Source organism: Lynx canadensis, chromosome B2, assembly GCF_007474595.2.
Source record: "Lynx canadensis isolate LIC74 chromosome B2, mLynCan4.pri.v2, whole genome shotgun sequence".
Lineage (NCBI taxonomy): Eukaryota > Metazoa > Chordata > Mammalia > Carnivora > Felidae > Lynx > Lynx canadensis.
In genome coordinates this window covers 132,965,336-132,982,373 of record NC_044307.1, presented here as the reverse complement: position 1 = coordinate 132,982,373, position 17,038 = coordinate 132,965,336, and the positions used below count along the sequence as shown (strand labels likewise).

The 17,038-nt window shown below is 36.7% G+C and overlaps 1 protein-coding gene across 3 annotated transcripts in view; it reads right to left on the bottom strand.

The window, feature by feature from the left end:
* ADGB (androglobin) overlaps nt 1–17,038 on the bottom strand; it is a 164,493-nt gene that overhangs the window by 71,436 nt on the left and 76,019 nt on the right. For all 3 annotated transcript variants that reach the window (XM_030316536.1, XM_032593262.1, XM_032593261.1), the window contains exons 12-15: nt 13,322–13,412; nt 8,423–8,552; nt 1,406–1,439; nt 313–496 (exon numbers count right to left, since the gene is read on the bottom strand). In XM_030316536.1, the coding sequence (XP_030172396.1) occupies nt 313–496; nt 1,406–1,439; nt 8,423–8,552; nt 13,322–13,412 (439 nt within the window). The remainder of the gene's footprint in view (nt 1–312; nt 497–1,405; nt 1,440–8,422; nt 8,553–13,321; nt 13,413–17,038) is intronic.

Here is a 17,038-nt window from a genome sequence, read left to right as displayed (position 1 = left end):
AAGCTGGGAAAAAAATCATAACAACTGTATTGAATTAGTTGTCTTAAAGGGACACAAATGATCTCTCTTAGTGAATAAACAGTCTTCATCTTAATCAATAAGTAAGTCTCTGAGGATGGCCTGAAACTGGCCTGAGTTTCGGCTATTGATGTTCTATGTGGATAGTCAACTCATCGATCTTTCTTTCTAACAGTTTCTCTTGCTATTATATCAATGCCAGAGTAATATTGGTCTAATCCCTTTAAATGATAGCTAAAAATTAATGGCTTATATATCCACCACATTTAATACTCACAAAAAGTTCATACTTACTGAAAGCATACACAGAAGTCTTCAAAATCTAACCATATTTCTTTAGAAACGCTATTATTTATTGTTGGGAGGTCCTCCTGTGATTTTTCCTGTGTTGCTGTCGTCTGGCTGACTAAATCTCTTTCCAAACTAAGTCCTTCACCTTGATGAGCTGTGTCATTTAATCCAAGTTCTGTTAGCTCTTCTGTGCATAGCAGAAGACAAACATGTCAATTGCACCTATGTTGTTAAATATTAAGTTATTGAGGTATGGAAAGTTATAGAGGGAGTTTCACATTCAAGTCTATTTTTGAAAGAAAAAAACCCATTTCCTGAGACAATCATTTATAGCAAGCCTCAGATTTGGGCATGTTCATGCAGAGACACATTTTCATACACTCGGGAATCTAATCCTAACTCATACACATAGCAGAGTGTTAAGAACTTTTGAAATCACTTTCATAAAGTTGTATGCACATTTTTCACAGATTATAAAGTTATAACAGTTTCACAGATTATACAGTTATTAGCTAGTTTGTTAAAAATTAGCTAGTGTATTTAAAATCTACTATAGGCAGACATGTTCCTATAAGGCTCACGCAACAGAAGAAAGGACAACCTGAGAAAGCCATTGCAATAAACGTGCTTCAGTGAGCCATTTAATGGCACCTCACAGTCTGTCATTTCTATATCTTGTTTTATGTCTATCAAGTAATGTCACAAAGTTCTTACAGACTTCTTGACTCAAAATGTTACATATGCACATGCCACATAATGCTTTTTTGGATGTGAGGATTGGCCAAGTCTTCATTTAGGAACTAAGGAATTGGCAATGGTTTCAGCACTTTGATCATCACATGCCTGCATTAAAACACATGAACTGTACTCGTGGGCCCTTAATCAGATCATCTTTTATTTTGACTTTAAGTGTGAATTTAACCAGTGATATTATCAGGGTTTTCTAGCCCAGAGTAGATTAGACTCAACACATCAGAGGAGACACTGGAGACAGGCTGCTGAGAGCCAGGAAAAGGGGAAGTTAAGAGCTGTCAAGAAACAGAGATCCCTTTGTGCTTTGATGTTTTTCAAAGTCATGAGAAGTTTATGAATTTACCTTTTCCAGGTATAACTTGTGAAGTAATGTTTCCCTGTGAATTGAAAGGAACACATTAAGAAACCATTTTTAAATTCAACAAAACATGTTAGTTATCTAAAGCACCAATGCTTTTAAAAGAGTTAATACTGTCTTTAAATATTAAAGAAACAGATTTCTGCAATAGTTACTAAAACATGGCAAAGCCAAAACTTTGTTTTCAACCTTAGAGTTCAAAGATGTGAATTTAATTAAATAATTGGCTGAGGGTTTAAGTTTGTGACATTAAAACAAAGAATATGTGAGTTTCTTAAAAATCGAATCTTATAATAAAAGTTAAATTAAAACAATAATATCCTTATCTTTATCCTTATCCTTATCCTTATCCTTATCCTTATCCTTATCCTTATCCTTATCCTTATCCTTATCCTTATCCTTATCCAAGAAGCAAGTCCATCCATGCCTTAGGGCCCCTGAAACAATTAGCAGGCATCTGAGACAGAGAGAATGAGATATGGGCTCATATAAAAACACAGGAAAGGGTTAAATGTCTATTTAAGGAACAGAACAAATCCCCACTTTGCCCTAAATCCTTTCAACATTAGCATCTAGCTTTCTTCTGCCTCAACAGAACTCTGGAAATGGCTTCATGTGGAAAAATTAAATGAGAAATCTCCGGATCTGGGTTCACAGGTACCTTGGGAAACAGGAGAAGCTACTATACAAAGAGGAGAGGAATTAAGTGAAAGTCCACATGCTGAACTTTGAACTCTCAGCTCCTCTGTGCTGCTTGGTTCAATAACACTTATGGATCAGTGTATACCAACGCCTTTGACCCAGTCCACCCCAGGAGGGAGATTAGAGGAGTCTAAAATGGAGAAACTGACCAGAGCCAGGGGAAAACCCCAAGATCTACATTTGGAGCTAATCCCAGTCCCAAATGAACCTCACTTACCCCCAATTATCCTAAATTAATTACCCTACCAGCTGACAAGCTCTAGCCATTCTGTAAAGCCACTTCCAATCAGCAGCTCTTTAATGTCATAAATTCTTTAGACACTTATATGCAGCAGAGTATCACCAGACAATTAAGGAAGGAGTCTTATATCAAAGAAAGAAACTAAAGGGTGTGGGTGGAAAGATTAAGAGAAAACAGAAACAACTATATAGGATATATTTTTAAAATTGGTAATATTAGACAGATAAGAGAATATCCATCTGTCAAATAAGAAATGTCTCCAAAAATACAATCAAGAGGGGAGCCTGGGTGGCTCAGTTGGTTGAGCTTCCAACTTCAGCTCAGGTCATGATCTCACGGTTTGTGAGTTCGAGCCCCACATCAGGCTCAGAGCCTAGAGCCTGCTTCGGATTCTGTCTCCTTCTGTCTCTCTGCCCCTCCCCACTTGTGCTCTGTCTCTCAAAAATAAATAAATGTTTAAAAAATTTTAAAATAATACAATCAAGAATGAGAGCTCTTAGAAACTGAAAATAAGAAAGTAGAATAAATTCAACAGAAAGTTTGGATGACAAAGTCGACACAAAAGACAAAGAGATTAAAGCTATAAATCTTTTAGAAGAAGACCTAGGGGGAAAGCTTCATGACATTGGATTTTGCAGTGATTTCTTGGTTGTGATAGTACACAACAATAACAAATGTAAAAATACATACTACATCAAAATAAAAAAATTCTGGGGGCGCCTGGGTGGCGCAGTTGGTTAAGCGTCCGACTTCAGCCAGGTCACAATCTCACGGTCCGTGAGTTCGAGCCCCGTGTCGGGCTCTGGGCTGATGGCTCAGAGCCTGGAGCCTGTTTCCGATTCAGTGTCTCCCTCTCTCTCTCTGCCCCTCCCCCGTTCATGCTCTGTCTCTCTCTGTCTCAAAAATAAATAAACGTTGAAAAAAAAATTAAAAAACAAATTCTGTCCATCAAAGGACATAATCAATACAGTGCAACCTACAGAATGGGAGAAAAATTCTGTAAATGATGCATCCGAGAAAAGGGTAGCATCAAGAATATATAGAGAACTTATGTAAAGAACAACAGAAAACAAATGAATTAATTTAAAAATGGGCAAGGGACTTAAGTAGATATTTACCCAAATAAGATAAACAAATGACCAACAAGCACATGAAAAGATACTCAACGTCACTAATCATTAGGGAAATGCAAATCAAAAGTATAATGAGATTCAACCTCATACCCATTATGATAGCTACTGTTATAAAAAAAAATAAATAAACAGGCATGGGTGTTGGTGAGGACGTGAGGAAACTGGAAGTCTTGTGCATTCCTAGTGAGAATATAAAATGAAAAACAGTATTGCAGCTCCTGAAAGATAAAAGTTGATTTAATATGTGACTCAACAAGTCCTTGTTTTGATAAAAACCCAACAGAATTGAAAGCAGTGTCTCAAGGAGATATTTGTATACCTATGGTCATATTAGCATCATGCACCCAGTGTCCATTGTTGGCTTAATGAATAAACAATGTGATATACATATATATGTATATATACTATTCCATCATATTATATACTATTACATATATATACACACACACATATGAATGACACATGCTACAACATGGGAAGGACTGTGGGAACATTATACTAAATGACATAAGCCAGTCACAAGCGTATAAATACTGTATGATCCCCCCTTATATAAGGCACCTAGAGTAGTCAAATTCATAGAGACAAAGTACGATGGTGGTTCTAAGGGACCGAGAGAAGGGGGAATGAGAAACTGTTTAATGGGTATAGAGTTTTAGTTTTGTAATGTGAAGTAAGATCTGAAGATCGGTTGCGCAGCAATGTGAATGTACTTAACATTGTGTTGAGAAGAAGGAACTCTCCAAGAAACAGTATTAAGAAAAATCATCCAGACTGAATAAATCCTCCAGGAAACACTATTAGGAGAAATTATCCAGGTTGAATGGGTTCATGGAGTACCCAGCACAGTTCATGAAAAAGACTCATACCAAGGCCAATCACTGCAAAGTTTAATTATTCCAAGAATGAAAAGATGGTCTTTGAGATGGCAGAGAGTCACATACAAATGATCAAGAATCCCAATGTCATGTGTATTCTCAAGGACAATGCTTATATTTCTGTAAATACATTTTAGAATGCTACTAAGATCAACATAATTTACAAATTCATCCCCTCACACAGTTAACATAGTTAACTATTCTTCTTTGTGTGTGTGTGTGGGGGGGGGGGGACATTCAGTTAAGTTAAAAAGAAAAAGAAAAAGAAAACCAATGCTTAAAGGTAGAATACAAGGGATTAAGGAAAGGGATTAAGGGTGAACTTCAAAATTCTAAAGGAATGATTTCTAAACTAAAATCTATATCCCATCAAAATATAAATCAGGTGGAGGGTGAATTATAGATAACTGCAAGTACATCAATTCTCATAATTTCCAATTCTCATAAATCTTTTCCCAGAAGTTTTTGAAAATGCAATTCACCAAAATTAGGTTTTAACCTAGAAACATAGTTTCCAGAAAACAAGAAATCCATCACAGAGAGACAAAAGGAAGTCTCAAGATGACGGGTGTAAGGTTCCATTCATTTGAACTGTAGGAAGAAAGCAAAGGATTCTGGGGTGGGGAGGTGTCTCCAGGAACATAACTGGCACTTAAAGAAAACCTAAGGTGTTTGTGTGCCAAATAGTCTTTAGAGGGATTTTCTTTTCCTTCCTTTCTTCCTCCCTCCTTGCTTGCTTTCTTTCTTTCTTTCTTTCTTTCTTTCTTTTCTTCCTTCCTTTCTTTTCTCTCTTTTCTTTCTTTCATTCATTATTTGGGAAGGTTTACTAATGTGTCACAGAAAAGTAACCAAATGATGGGGTGCCTGGGTGGCTCAGTCGGTTAAGTGTCTGACTCTTGATTTGGTTCAGGACATAATCTTATGGTTCATGGGCTCAGGCCCACATCAGGCTCCATGCTGACAGTGTAGAGGCTGGTTGGTATTCTCTCTCTCTGTCCCTCTCTCTCTGTCCCTCCCCTGCTCCTGCACACTCATTCTCTCCCTAAACAAACAAACCCACAAACTTGAAAACAAAAAAAAGTAACCAAATGAAAAAAACACCATAATTAGCTTGTACAAAAATCTATGTAAGAAATGTTTTTGTATTTGCCTCCACAATAATAATCCTTAAATAACTAGAATATCAATTCAATAAAGACTTCTGAAATTAAAACAAACAAAAAAAAAACCTGGAAGAGAGAAGAAAGCAGAGGTGTGTGATGGTGAGTGAAGACAGTACTGTATCCTTATCTTCCACAACAAGGGATAATATCTAACTTGATAGATAAAGAAATAACAAAATCCAATCATTCAATAAACACATAATGGTGTCTGCCATGTGCTAGGAATTTTCACTAGTGCTGAAAGAAAAACAGTGTATTATAAAATCATCGTCTCTGCTTTCATAAGGCCTACTATTTAGAAATGTAGAGATACAGGAGCATCTGGGTGGCTCAGTACATTGAGAGGCCAATTCGATTTTGGCTCAGGTCATGATCTCTAAGTTGTGGGATAGAGCCCTGGGTAGGGCTCTGCACTGAGCATGCAGTCTGCTTAAGATTGTATCCCTCCCTCTCCCTCTGGCCCTCCCCTGATGCATGCTCTCTCTCTCTGTCTCTCTCTCTCTGTCTCTCAAAAAATGATAAAGAAAGAAAGAAAGAAAGAAAGAAAGAAAGAAAGAAAGAAAGAAAAAGAAAACAAGAAAGAAAGAAATAAAACTAGTTTTAAAAAAGAAATGTAGAGATAAACACCAGAAGAAACACAAATAAAATAAAAGTGATTGACTCTGGAGAGAAAGACTAAGGAATGAGGAGGAGTAAAACAGGTTGGCTATTTTTATGTTTTGGGTACTTTTTGACTTTTTAAAAATACTGCATGGAATAGATTAAAACTTAAAGAAAAACTTTAAAAGTGTGAAAAATCTATTCATTCTCTTTATGAGATTTCTCATTTGTTAGTCTGCTTTTCAACTAATACTAAAAAAATTCGTTTACCTCTATGCAATGGCCTGCCCCACAAGGTATCTTATGCCATCTATAGAGGTTGGTAGAAACGAACTGTGATTTATTCACATAATGAAATATTATGCAATTTTAAGAATAAAGACACTCTTCAGGTATAGATATGAAATTTTCGCCTGTACATATTCAGTAAAAACTTTTTTGTTTGTTAAATTTTGAATAGAAAAAGGGGAGGTGATGGATTATTGTGTGTTTCTTTGCATTTGCACAAAGAAACACCGAAAGTGTTCTACAGAGGGCAGAGCAGTGAAAATGGAGAAGTACATGAATGGAAACAAGACTTCTTAATGTATGCCTTATATTTTTATTTTTTAACATGTTAATATATTACCTTTTAAACAACAACTACCTTTTTACAGCCACCACACTGGCAGAAGTTGAAATATCAGACACTGTAAGTGTTGGCCAGGATGTGGTGTGAAGAAAATGCTTATCCAGGGCTGACAGAAGTGGATATTGATACACCTGTATTGGAAAATTGTTGGGCATTTTGTTGTGATGTTAAATGGGTAAATGCCCTATGACCCAACAACTATACTGCCAGATTCACATCCTGGAGCAGGGATTCCTAGCCTAGTGTCCTTTGGGACTCATTGTTAAGATTTCAGGAATCCGTGAACATGGATGGTTGAAAAAATTCATCTTTAACCCAAGTTCAGCATTTTCCTCCATTATCAATTTATCAATGCAGGTGAGTAGCCACAATGTGGTTAACAATAATTGTGACTTTACACACAAAAGAAATCACAGTACCCTACGTATCATTAGAATTGCGAATATCAAAAAAAAAAAAAAAAAGAATTGCAAATATCCTAAAAAAATGTCACATGTGTTGATCAGTACTCTGAAATTACACAGTTATGAGGCCCATTGTCAGGTTTTAAGTGGCTACATCTTACTCTCTATGGATACTCTCACGACCTGTAGCTGCCCAATCATACTATACTTAGCAGGCAACTATACTTAGCAGTCATTCCACCCCCAGACAGCAAAGTTGTGTGTCCTCACAGTGCTAACACACACAGCTGTTTTGCTTTCCACTATTCCTTAAAATCAATAGTCAACTAATACGCAGACACAGATTAGTTGTCGTCATTGTGTGTTAAAGTTTTTAAAAAATTGGCAAAGGGACCCATCGTCCGTAAAAGATTACAAACCCTGGAACTAAGGAAACTCTTACACATGCATACAGGGACAGCAAAGAATAGTCATGGTATTACTGCTTACAATAGTAAGAAACATGAAGTGGGGTGCCTGGGTGGCTCAGTCGGTTGAGCGTCCAACTTCAGCTCAGGTCATGATCTCACACTCCATGAGTTCGAGCCCCATGTTGGGCCCTGTGCTGACAGCTCAGAGCCTGGAGCCTGCTTCAGATTCTGTGTCTCCCTCTCTCTCTGACCCTCCCCCATTCATGCTCCATCTCTCTCTGTCTCAAAAATAAATAAAAACACTTAAAAAAATTAAAAAAAGAAACATGAAGCAGTGAATATAACCATCAACAATGTGAAAGATAAAAAAAAACAAAAAACAGTAGGTTGGTTATCCATTAAATACCTTCAACCAGTGAAATGAATTGAATGAACTGTGACACGCAGCAAGAGACAAATCTCAGAATTGATGTTAAGTGAAAGGAGTCCCAGAAGAATTAATATGAATCCATTCAGATAAAATTATATAGCAATTAAACTAAGGTTATATTGTTTATAAACATATACATAATTGGAAAAATTAGAAGAGTATGAGGTTGGTTAATGACAAACTCTGAGTGGCAGAGAGGAGATGCTACCTGGAAGAGACACGCAGGGGACTGCTATGAATATGGCATTTTCTAATCTAGATGATAGATATGTAAAAAGCTTATTTTCATGGTATTCTTTATTCTGTTCAGATGCATGTCATACATTGTTTGGTGTATAACATATTTCACAATTTAAGAAAAAAACATTTATAATTAAGAATTGGGCCAATAATAAGAGTAACATAGTTACCTGAGATACCGTTCCTGTCAACTGAATTAAGTCTGGCTGGCTAAAGGTGATGGTTTCATCATTTTCGGTAAGGGAAGATAAACCAGATCCTGGAGGTACCCCTTTCTTGATAAAATACTGCACAAAATGACTAATAAAAGAAAAAAAAAAACAACCTCTGTTACCTTAATGTCTTGCTTAAAGTTATAACTGCATTTTTTATTGAGGCATAATTGCTGTATAACATTATATTAGTTTCAGGTGTACGACATGATGATTTTACATTAATATGTATTGTAAAATGATCATATGTCTAGTTAACAACCATCACCATACATAGTTATCGTTTTTTTCTTGTAATGAGAACTCTTAAGACTTACTCTCTTAGCAGCTTTCAAATATGCAATACATATTGTTAACTATAGTCATCATGCTGTACATTACATCTCATGACTTATTTATTTTATAACTGGAACTTTGTACATTTTGACCCCCCCCCCCCGCCCTTTACCCATGTCAGCCACCCCTTATCTCTGGCAACCACCAATCTGTTCTCTGTATCTTGGGTGTTTGTTTTTGTTTTTGAATTTTTAGATTCCACATGTAAGTGAGATCATACGGTATTCATCTTTCTCTGACTGCCTTATTTCACTTAGCATAATGCCCTCAAGGTCCATCCATGTTGTCATAAATGGTAAGATTCCTTTCTCTTTCATGGCTTAATGCCATCGCATTGTATATTAAATAACAGCAGTTTAGTCAAGAGAAATTTCTGATTTTGTTCATTTCATCATCTCATCAATTTGCATCCAATAACAAATTTTTATTTCATATTAAAAACCTTGACTTACTTTCTGTACTCTGAAGAAGTATCTCTATCAGTCAACGCACTGCTGTAAAAATTTTCTAGAACACTGTTTTAAAACTATGGTGGTCATCTTTAAATGTTGATGATCAGAACAAAGGAATTTTACATTTAGACTTGATTTAACTCAGCATCAGAGTAATGTATCAGTGAAATAGGGCTCAGAGTAAGAAATTGTGAGTCTTGAGCACTTCAGTTTATAACTGTGGCACTCTTACTAGCTACTCAAGGGTACAGGATTTCCTTTCAAGTAATTACTGATAAGACCTTGAATCGCCATTGTCATACCTCGAAGTTTATAGGCACAATAAAAAGACATTGTTATAGCACATATATTTTACTTTAAGTGTTTGTCAACGATAAAATTAAATTTCATGTATACAGTCTTCCTAAACTTCTTTTTTTCTTCGCGAATGTTTAGTGAAAGTTCTTAATTCACAAGCTAAGCATCTCTGATTTACCTGAAGCTGACGCTAGAGGGTAGCACAGACATATTTGTTGTGAGGCTCTGAGCGGCTTCCACTTGGCCAGGAGCCAAGAATGGGCAACTCTGGGATGTTGCTACAGAGGTAGTGTTCCAGGGAAAGGCACTTGTGATCGCAGTCGCTCTCAAGGGCTCGCCGAAAAAGGGCTTGCACTCATATTGACCTGAGAACTCTGACTGCACAGCAAAGCTGGACAAGGGACATTTCTTTCTTGTACAATAAAATGTCATTCACATATCTTTGTTTTTGGCTCTGGCAGATTGAATAAATATGTCAGGAAATTCATAACAGAGTCAAACAGTGAATAGATTAGTTGAATCTAATCAGGTGCCAAAGTCACCTAGATTTGGTTTGTAGACTTCCGTCCACCTTGACCAGATAATAAAGCTGAAGGAAAATATAAGAAAATAGAGTAAGGGAGTAACTCAGGGAGTTCAGGTTATGAAACCAACCCATATGTGGTGCCTACTGGCACAGAGATTCTAGAAATTTGGGAGTGACATTTTGAATTGTGAGGAAATTTCTCCTGGTGGTCTGCAGCTCTCAAAAATCCATAAAATCTCTGGTTAGTATGAAACCTCAATCAATTGAGAGACAGCAAAAAGGGATTTGAAATGGAAAAAAGCATCATCTTAGTGGGTAATATTAAGTATGAAATTAATTAGAAAAATTATGAAGCACTAAAATTTTTATGTTAAGTTTAGGAAAATTCTATGTATATGTGCTATTTTGTATTTCTAGCATATGAAAGAATTTAGCATGTTACATAATGCAGCAAATTAGGCTTTAAAATCTATATAGCATATTTAATTTTAGTTTTATGATTATGTTACAAGGTATAAGAAAATTTGGGTTTATAAAAACTAATGGTAGGTATAGGAAAAATTAAGTTTCTCAAAATATGTGAATTTGATTATTTGACCTTAAAAAAAATTTTAATGTTTATTTATTTTAGAGAGAGAGACAGAGCGCAAGCAGGGGAGGGGCAGAGAGAGAGGGAGACACCAAATCTGAAGCAGGCTCCAGGCTCTGAGCTGTGAGCACAGAGCCCAACATGGGGCTCAAACTCACCAACAGTGAGATCATGACCTAAGCCAAAGTCGGATGCTTAACCCAATGAGCTACTCAGATGCCCTGGTTATTTGAACTTTTATAATGATTTAAATACTTTGCAAGATTTTATTTGCTATGATTTTTGGCTTTTAAAGTACTTAAAGAGATAACAAAATATAATGATATTGTAAATGCCATTTAAAATGTTTAAATAGGGGCACCTAGGTGGCTCAGTTGAGCATCCAACTCTTGATTTCAGCTCAGATCATAATCTCACAGTTTGTGAGTTCAAGCCCCACATCAGGCTCTGAGCTAAATGGAGGATTCTCTCTCTCTCCCTCTCTCTCTGCCCCTCCCTTGCTTTCTCTCTCTCAAAATAAATAAACATAAAAAAATTTTTTTAATGTAGAAATAAATTCAGAAAACTAAATTTATTTAAAACTTTAGTGGAAATTAATAGATTTATGTATAACAAAATTTTATTAAAAGTTAAAATTAGATTTATAAATTCGTAACAGTAACAAATTTTTTAAATTAAAGTAGCAGCACACTGTCTTTTTGGTTTATAGAGCTGTCTTTCAACGCTTGACATTGCTGACTGCCAATGACTGTCCTGTGTTAGGGCTGCCTAGGGGTCCCTCCTAACCCCCTCTCAGTGCTAAATTGTTGATGCATAGAGTTGACAGGAGCCTTAAAAGGAAACTATTGGAAGAATATCTCTAACATTTTCAACTTATAGAGTTCATAAAATGTAAATTGACTGGCTCTGAAAGTAAAACCATACAACAAACTGCCTTCTGATCTCAATTTTGACTGCTTTACTTCATCTGCTTACATTCTGGTCATGGATTTTAATACGTCCAAAGAAGGCTAACCTACGTCTAATGGCCACTGTGTGACCGATAATATAAACCATTCAAAATGTTCACTAAAGTTTTATTTAAGTTTAAAATACATTCAAACAAGGAGCAAATCATAAATGTGAACCTTGTTGAAAATCTCAAAGCAAGCACGGCCATATCACCATTATGCTGATCAAGGGACATTATTGTTGCCAGTGCCCCATGAGTCCTGCGGGATAGGTCTCCCAACCACGGCCAGTCCTGCTCACCACAGAAAACTATTCTCCTGACTTCCAACACCGTAGATTGCTTTTGAGTTTTCTTCTCATAATGAACATTAATAGAATCCTTAAAAGCAACCCATGTACTTTTTACACCAGGCTTCTTTGGTCTAATATTTTGTGTGTGTGACATTCATCCATGTTGGTTTGTGAGGCAGCATTTCTTTCACTGTCTGCAGGTCACTGTATCTGATTTGTCTTCGGTTTCACTGGGATTGGGTCCAGCTGCACTTTTCTCTGTGTTTACTTGCTGGATTTCAGAACTTCCTGAATCTTGACTTGAGGGGTTTTTTTTTCTTACTTTTGGGATATTTTGCCATTATATTTTTAGTTTTTGACTATTCTCCCACCTCTCTATCCTCTATTTCTGAGACCCACTTGGAAGTATGTTGGTCCTTTTCAACATAGTATGTTTTTACTATACATTTCCCTTCCTTCCTTTCTTTCTTTCTTTCTTTCTTTCTTTCTTTCTTTCTTGTCTTTGTGCTTCAGTCTGGATATTATCTCTGATCTATTTTCCCTTTTGCTAACTGTCTTTTTTAGCTGCATCTAATCTCTGATGAAATACGTCCATTGAATTCTTAGTTTCGGTTATTATTGTATTCCTTGAATTATTGAATTCCTAGAATTCCTATTTACTTTTTTAAAAACTTTTCACATATTATATTTATTTTTATGTATTACAACTTCGTTGATGGGTAATTGAAGTACAATATCTGCAAAATTCAGAGTATAAATTTGGTAATCTTTGACACATGCATATGTCTATGTATTACTTATGCATGGCTGCTTAAAAAATTACCACACTTTGAGTGGTAATAATCATCACTTCCACTCATATCACTCACTATTTCTTCACATTATTACTATTTGTTGACTTCCTGTTCCCTTATCTGAACTCATTAGAAATTTTAGATCCAGGATGTTAGTCTTTCTTTCGTTGTCATATTCAAATATTAATATATTTGGATTTCTCCTCCTCCTTTTACTTCTTTATTTTCTTTGTTGTTCTATTTAGGGTTTCTTCCTCTAAAAGTAACATACTTCATCTCCCTAGTTTCTATGAGAATCATCTGATCTTACAATTTAAGTATCAGATAATAACCAAAAGCATTTGTTAGTGCTAATGTTTAAGGTTCAACAAAATCCTTCACTGTTCTAAAACAGTAGCCAAGGCTGTAAAGCCAGACATATTAAAGCTTTATTTTAATTGATTCAGAATTTATCTTAGCTACTTATTACTGTGGGGAAAAGAATCTAAGATTATTGTTTTCTTGCAATCACTGTCACCAAAGCATAATTGTCAGACAATTTGTCTCACAGTTGTGAGACAATTCACAAACACTTCATTTGTCAACCAGATGTATTTGTGGGAAAGAATGTGATATACTTACGTTTCTGTTGGAATTGTAAACGGATTCATCCTATAATTCAAAAACGGACTTGAAATTTCAAGAAACTGTTCGGGCTTCTTTATTATTGTTTCTAAAAGAAAAATTCTCTATTATTGATTCTTTTCATTGGTTCTATAAGATCTAGAAGATTCTAAAAGAATCTAAAAGATAATTATTGATTCAGTATGATACACTTTTGTTTTTTAATCTTCTAAAATTAAATGCATAATTTAACATCTACTGCAGTGCTGATGAGATTAACTGTCTACCCAGCAAACCTACAATGTGAAACATTGTCTTATTATTACTGGACATTCATTGCTACTTCTTTAAAAGTTTTTCACTAAAAACTGTTCTTTTAGTTAACCTCTGCAACACAAATGCTCAAATATGAAGAAAAAATACAGACTAATATCTGGATATGGTACTAGAACCAAAAATGTAACAAAGTCAAGGTCATGGGAAGGAAAGAAAGCATTAGATCAAGAAAGACTTTGTGAATACTCCTAAAGGAGTCTGAAGCCAATATAGAAGTAAGAAGTTCTCAGTGGAGGGGCACCTGGGTGGCTCAGTGGATTGAGCTTCCAAATCTTGATTTTGGCTCAGGTCATGATCTCACAGTTTGTGGGTTTGAGCCCTGCATCAGTCTCTGTGTTGACAGTACTGGGCTTGCTTGGAATTCTCTCCCCCCCTCCCCATCAAAATCAATAAAGAAACATTAAATTTTTTTTTTTTTACATTTATTTATTTTTGAGTGACAGAGCACAAGTGGGGGAGGGGCAAAGAGAGAAGGAGACACAGAATCCGAAGCAGGCTCCAGGCTCCGAGCTGTCAGCACAGAGTCCAACGCGGGGCTCGAACTCACAAACCATGAGATCATGACCTGAGCCAACTGAGCCACCCAGGTGCCCCAATAAATAAACATTTAAAAAAAAAGAAATTCTCAGTGTATACGGAACAGAGCTCAAGCACTAACATGGTGATCACAGGAATTAAGCATTAGAGATGATTAGTTTAATAACACTCCTGCTACAATGGAAAGGATGCCCACTGGAGAAAAATAAGAGAAACTCTGAATGTGCACATAACTTCTCTGTGCTTATTCTGTGGTAAGCTCTCAAATGATCTCTCTCTCTCTCTCTCTCTCTCTCTCTCTCTCTCTCTCTCCCTCTCTGTCTTGCTGTCTCTCTTTCTATTTCCTATTATTTTTCACCTTAAATATTAAACCCAATAGATAGAAGAAAGACAGTTATGGGGTGAGCCTTGAGGTGGGACACCATAGGTTGGGATCCCACCAATTTTAGATTTTCTTCCCCAGTTCACCCTAAAGCCATCATGCAGCTAGAATTATACCACAGTCAGTATCAAAATCAGAAAACACCTGTATGTTCAATATTTTCCCCTTTATTCAGCTATTCTTTGATGCATTTTAGAGCAAAGATTTTCTCTCAAGCATCATGTGCATGCTGATCTTTGGTTCAGAAGGACAGAGAACAGGAAAGAGGATAGAAAGGATGGAGGGAGGGAGGGAGGGAGGAAAGAATGGAAATTGCAAAGTTCCTGTATCCCAATGCAGCAGCTGGCAGGCACCAAAAGTCAACTGCAGAAGCTCCAAGAAAGTAAAGAAAAGACTGAAATAATCAAGCAAGAGAGAGAGGGGGCAGATAGGCTTGATAAACAAACAAACAAACAAAAACAACAAACCTGACCTTTTCTTCTTTCCACCCAAACCAGATATTTCTTTAGTCTTTGTTCTTTTCTGGCAAAGACTGAGCGTGTTGTGCTAGAAAATCTTTGCTACCAGCTGTACTGCTTGTATCATGTAGGCAAGAAGCAAAGGCGAGGAAAATTACATGGTTACAGTTGTTAATTTATATTCTAAAAACATGTAAATTATGGTTGAAAGTAGGAGGCAGGGAACAGGTAAGTCTTTCAATCCATGTGACCATTGCAGTTGTAGAATCCTGAGCACCACGGAGACTTCCATACTGCATTGTGACCAAGATAGGGTTCCCTGGTCCCCCGCCATGAGGAATCAGCAACACTTGCATTGGTATCAGGAGCCACAGCAGGTGCCACCAATAGGGGTATAAGCCTTGGTGCACGGGACTGAACCCCTAGAGCATACTCTTTGTTTGGTTTTTAATGTTTATTTATTTTTGAGAGAGAGAGACAGAGAGAGAGAGAGAGAGAGACAGAGCATGAGTGGCTGAGGGGTAGAGAAAGGGAGACACAGAATCCGAAGCAGGGTCCAGGCTCCGAGCTGCCAGCACAGAGCCTGACGCTGACGCCAACTGGAACCCACAAAACGCGAGATCGTGACCTGAGCTAAGGCAAGTGCTTAACTGACTGAGCCACCCAGGTGCCCCGCTTAGAGCATACTTATAAGCTTCACGGTGAAGCCACCGGTAAATGGGCTCTAGGTATGTTCAAGGTGGCTTTGCCTTCATTGCACGTTCAGGTAACGGGCCTGTGAACATAGCCTGTAATGCAGTAACCTCTAGAAGGTGGTATACTGTGGCTAGATGAATACAATTAGACAATCATGAGCAATTAGCAAAGACAAAGGGAGAAAGTGCAAAATCAAGAAAACAAACACAAAAGACATACTAAAGAAAGCTTTTTTGAACAAAGACAATTTAAGCTTTTTGGAATAAGAAATATATATATATATTTCAAATATTTGAAAATATATTCAAATATATATATTTGAAATATATATATATTTTAAAAAATATATGTATATTTCAAAACCAAGAGTTGTACCCTTAACCAACTGAGCCACTCAGGCGTCCTATAGGCCATAATTTTTAAATTATAAGTTTTCGTTCTTCTTTAATCCCATCTCATGCATCTGCTTTAGAATTGAGTTTCTTTTAATGCTCTCACTCATTTCTTTTGCCATTCAAACTTGGTACTTATGAAATACTGGAATCAGAATGAAGACTTGGAAAGAACAACATTGAAGGAGTAAAGACTGAGATTTGGATTACGAAGAAGTTGGAAGTAAACTGAGAATAAGAACAAGGTGGGCAGGACGCCGAGGCGGCTTTGTCTTTTAAATGTCCAGCTCTTCATCTGGGATCAGATCATGATCTCACAGTTCGGTTCCGAGATCGTGTCTCCTGTAGGGCTTTGTGCTAACACTGCGGAGCCTGCCTGGTATTCTCTTCCTCCCTCTCTCTCTGCCCCTCCCCCACTCATGCTCTCTCAAAATATATAAACTCAAAAAAATGATCAAAAAGTTAAAAAAAAAAGAACTAGGTGAGCACAGTCCCCCACCCCACCCTGAGCCCACATGAACCTCTTTATTTCTAGCACAACTACCATTCACGGTGGCTTATGACAGTATTCACACAGGGGGAGTCCAAGAATGAAGTTATATCCCTATATTCTAAATAAGGGTCAGTTTCTATTCTAAATATAAATCAGTTAATTCAAAGACTATGTTCTACAGGGCACTCTAGAGTGATTTCACACCAGGGGCTTAAATATGTTACCTAAGTTTTTAAATGTTATTTGCTACAAACCATTTTCTATCACAATAATGACAATACCCTCACCCAAAGAATGGTCTGGATATATCTTATCAGTTTAGATGTGAACCAAACTATTCAGCTTCTGAAATGTGGAGAATTAACCCTTTAAAAACATAAAATTTAGGGGCACCTGGGTGGCTTAGTAGGATTAAGTGTCTGACTTTGGCTCAGGTCATGA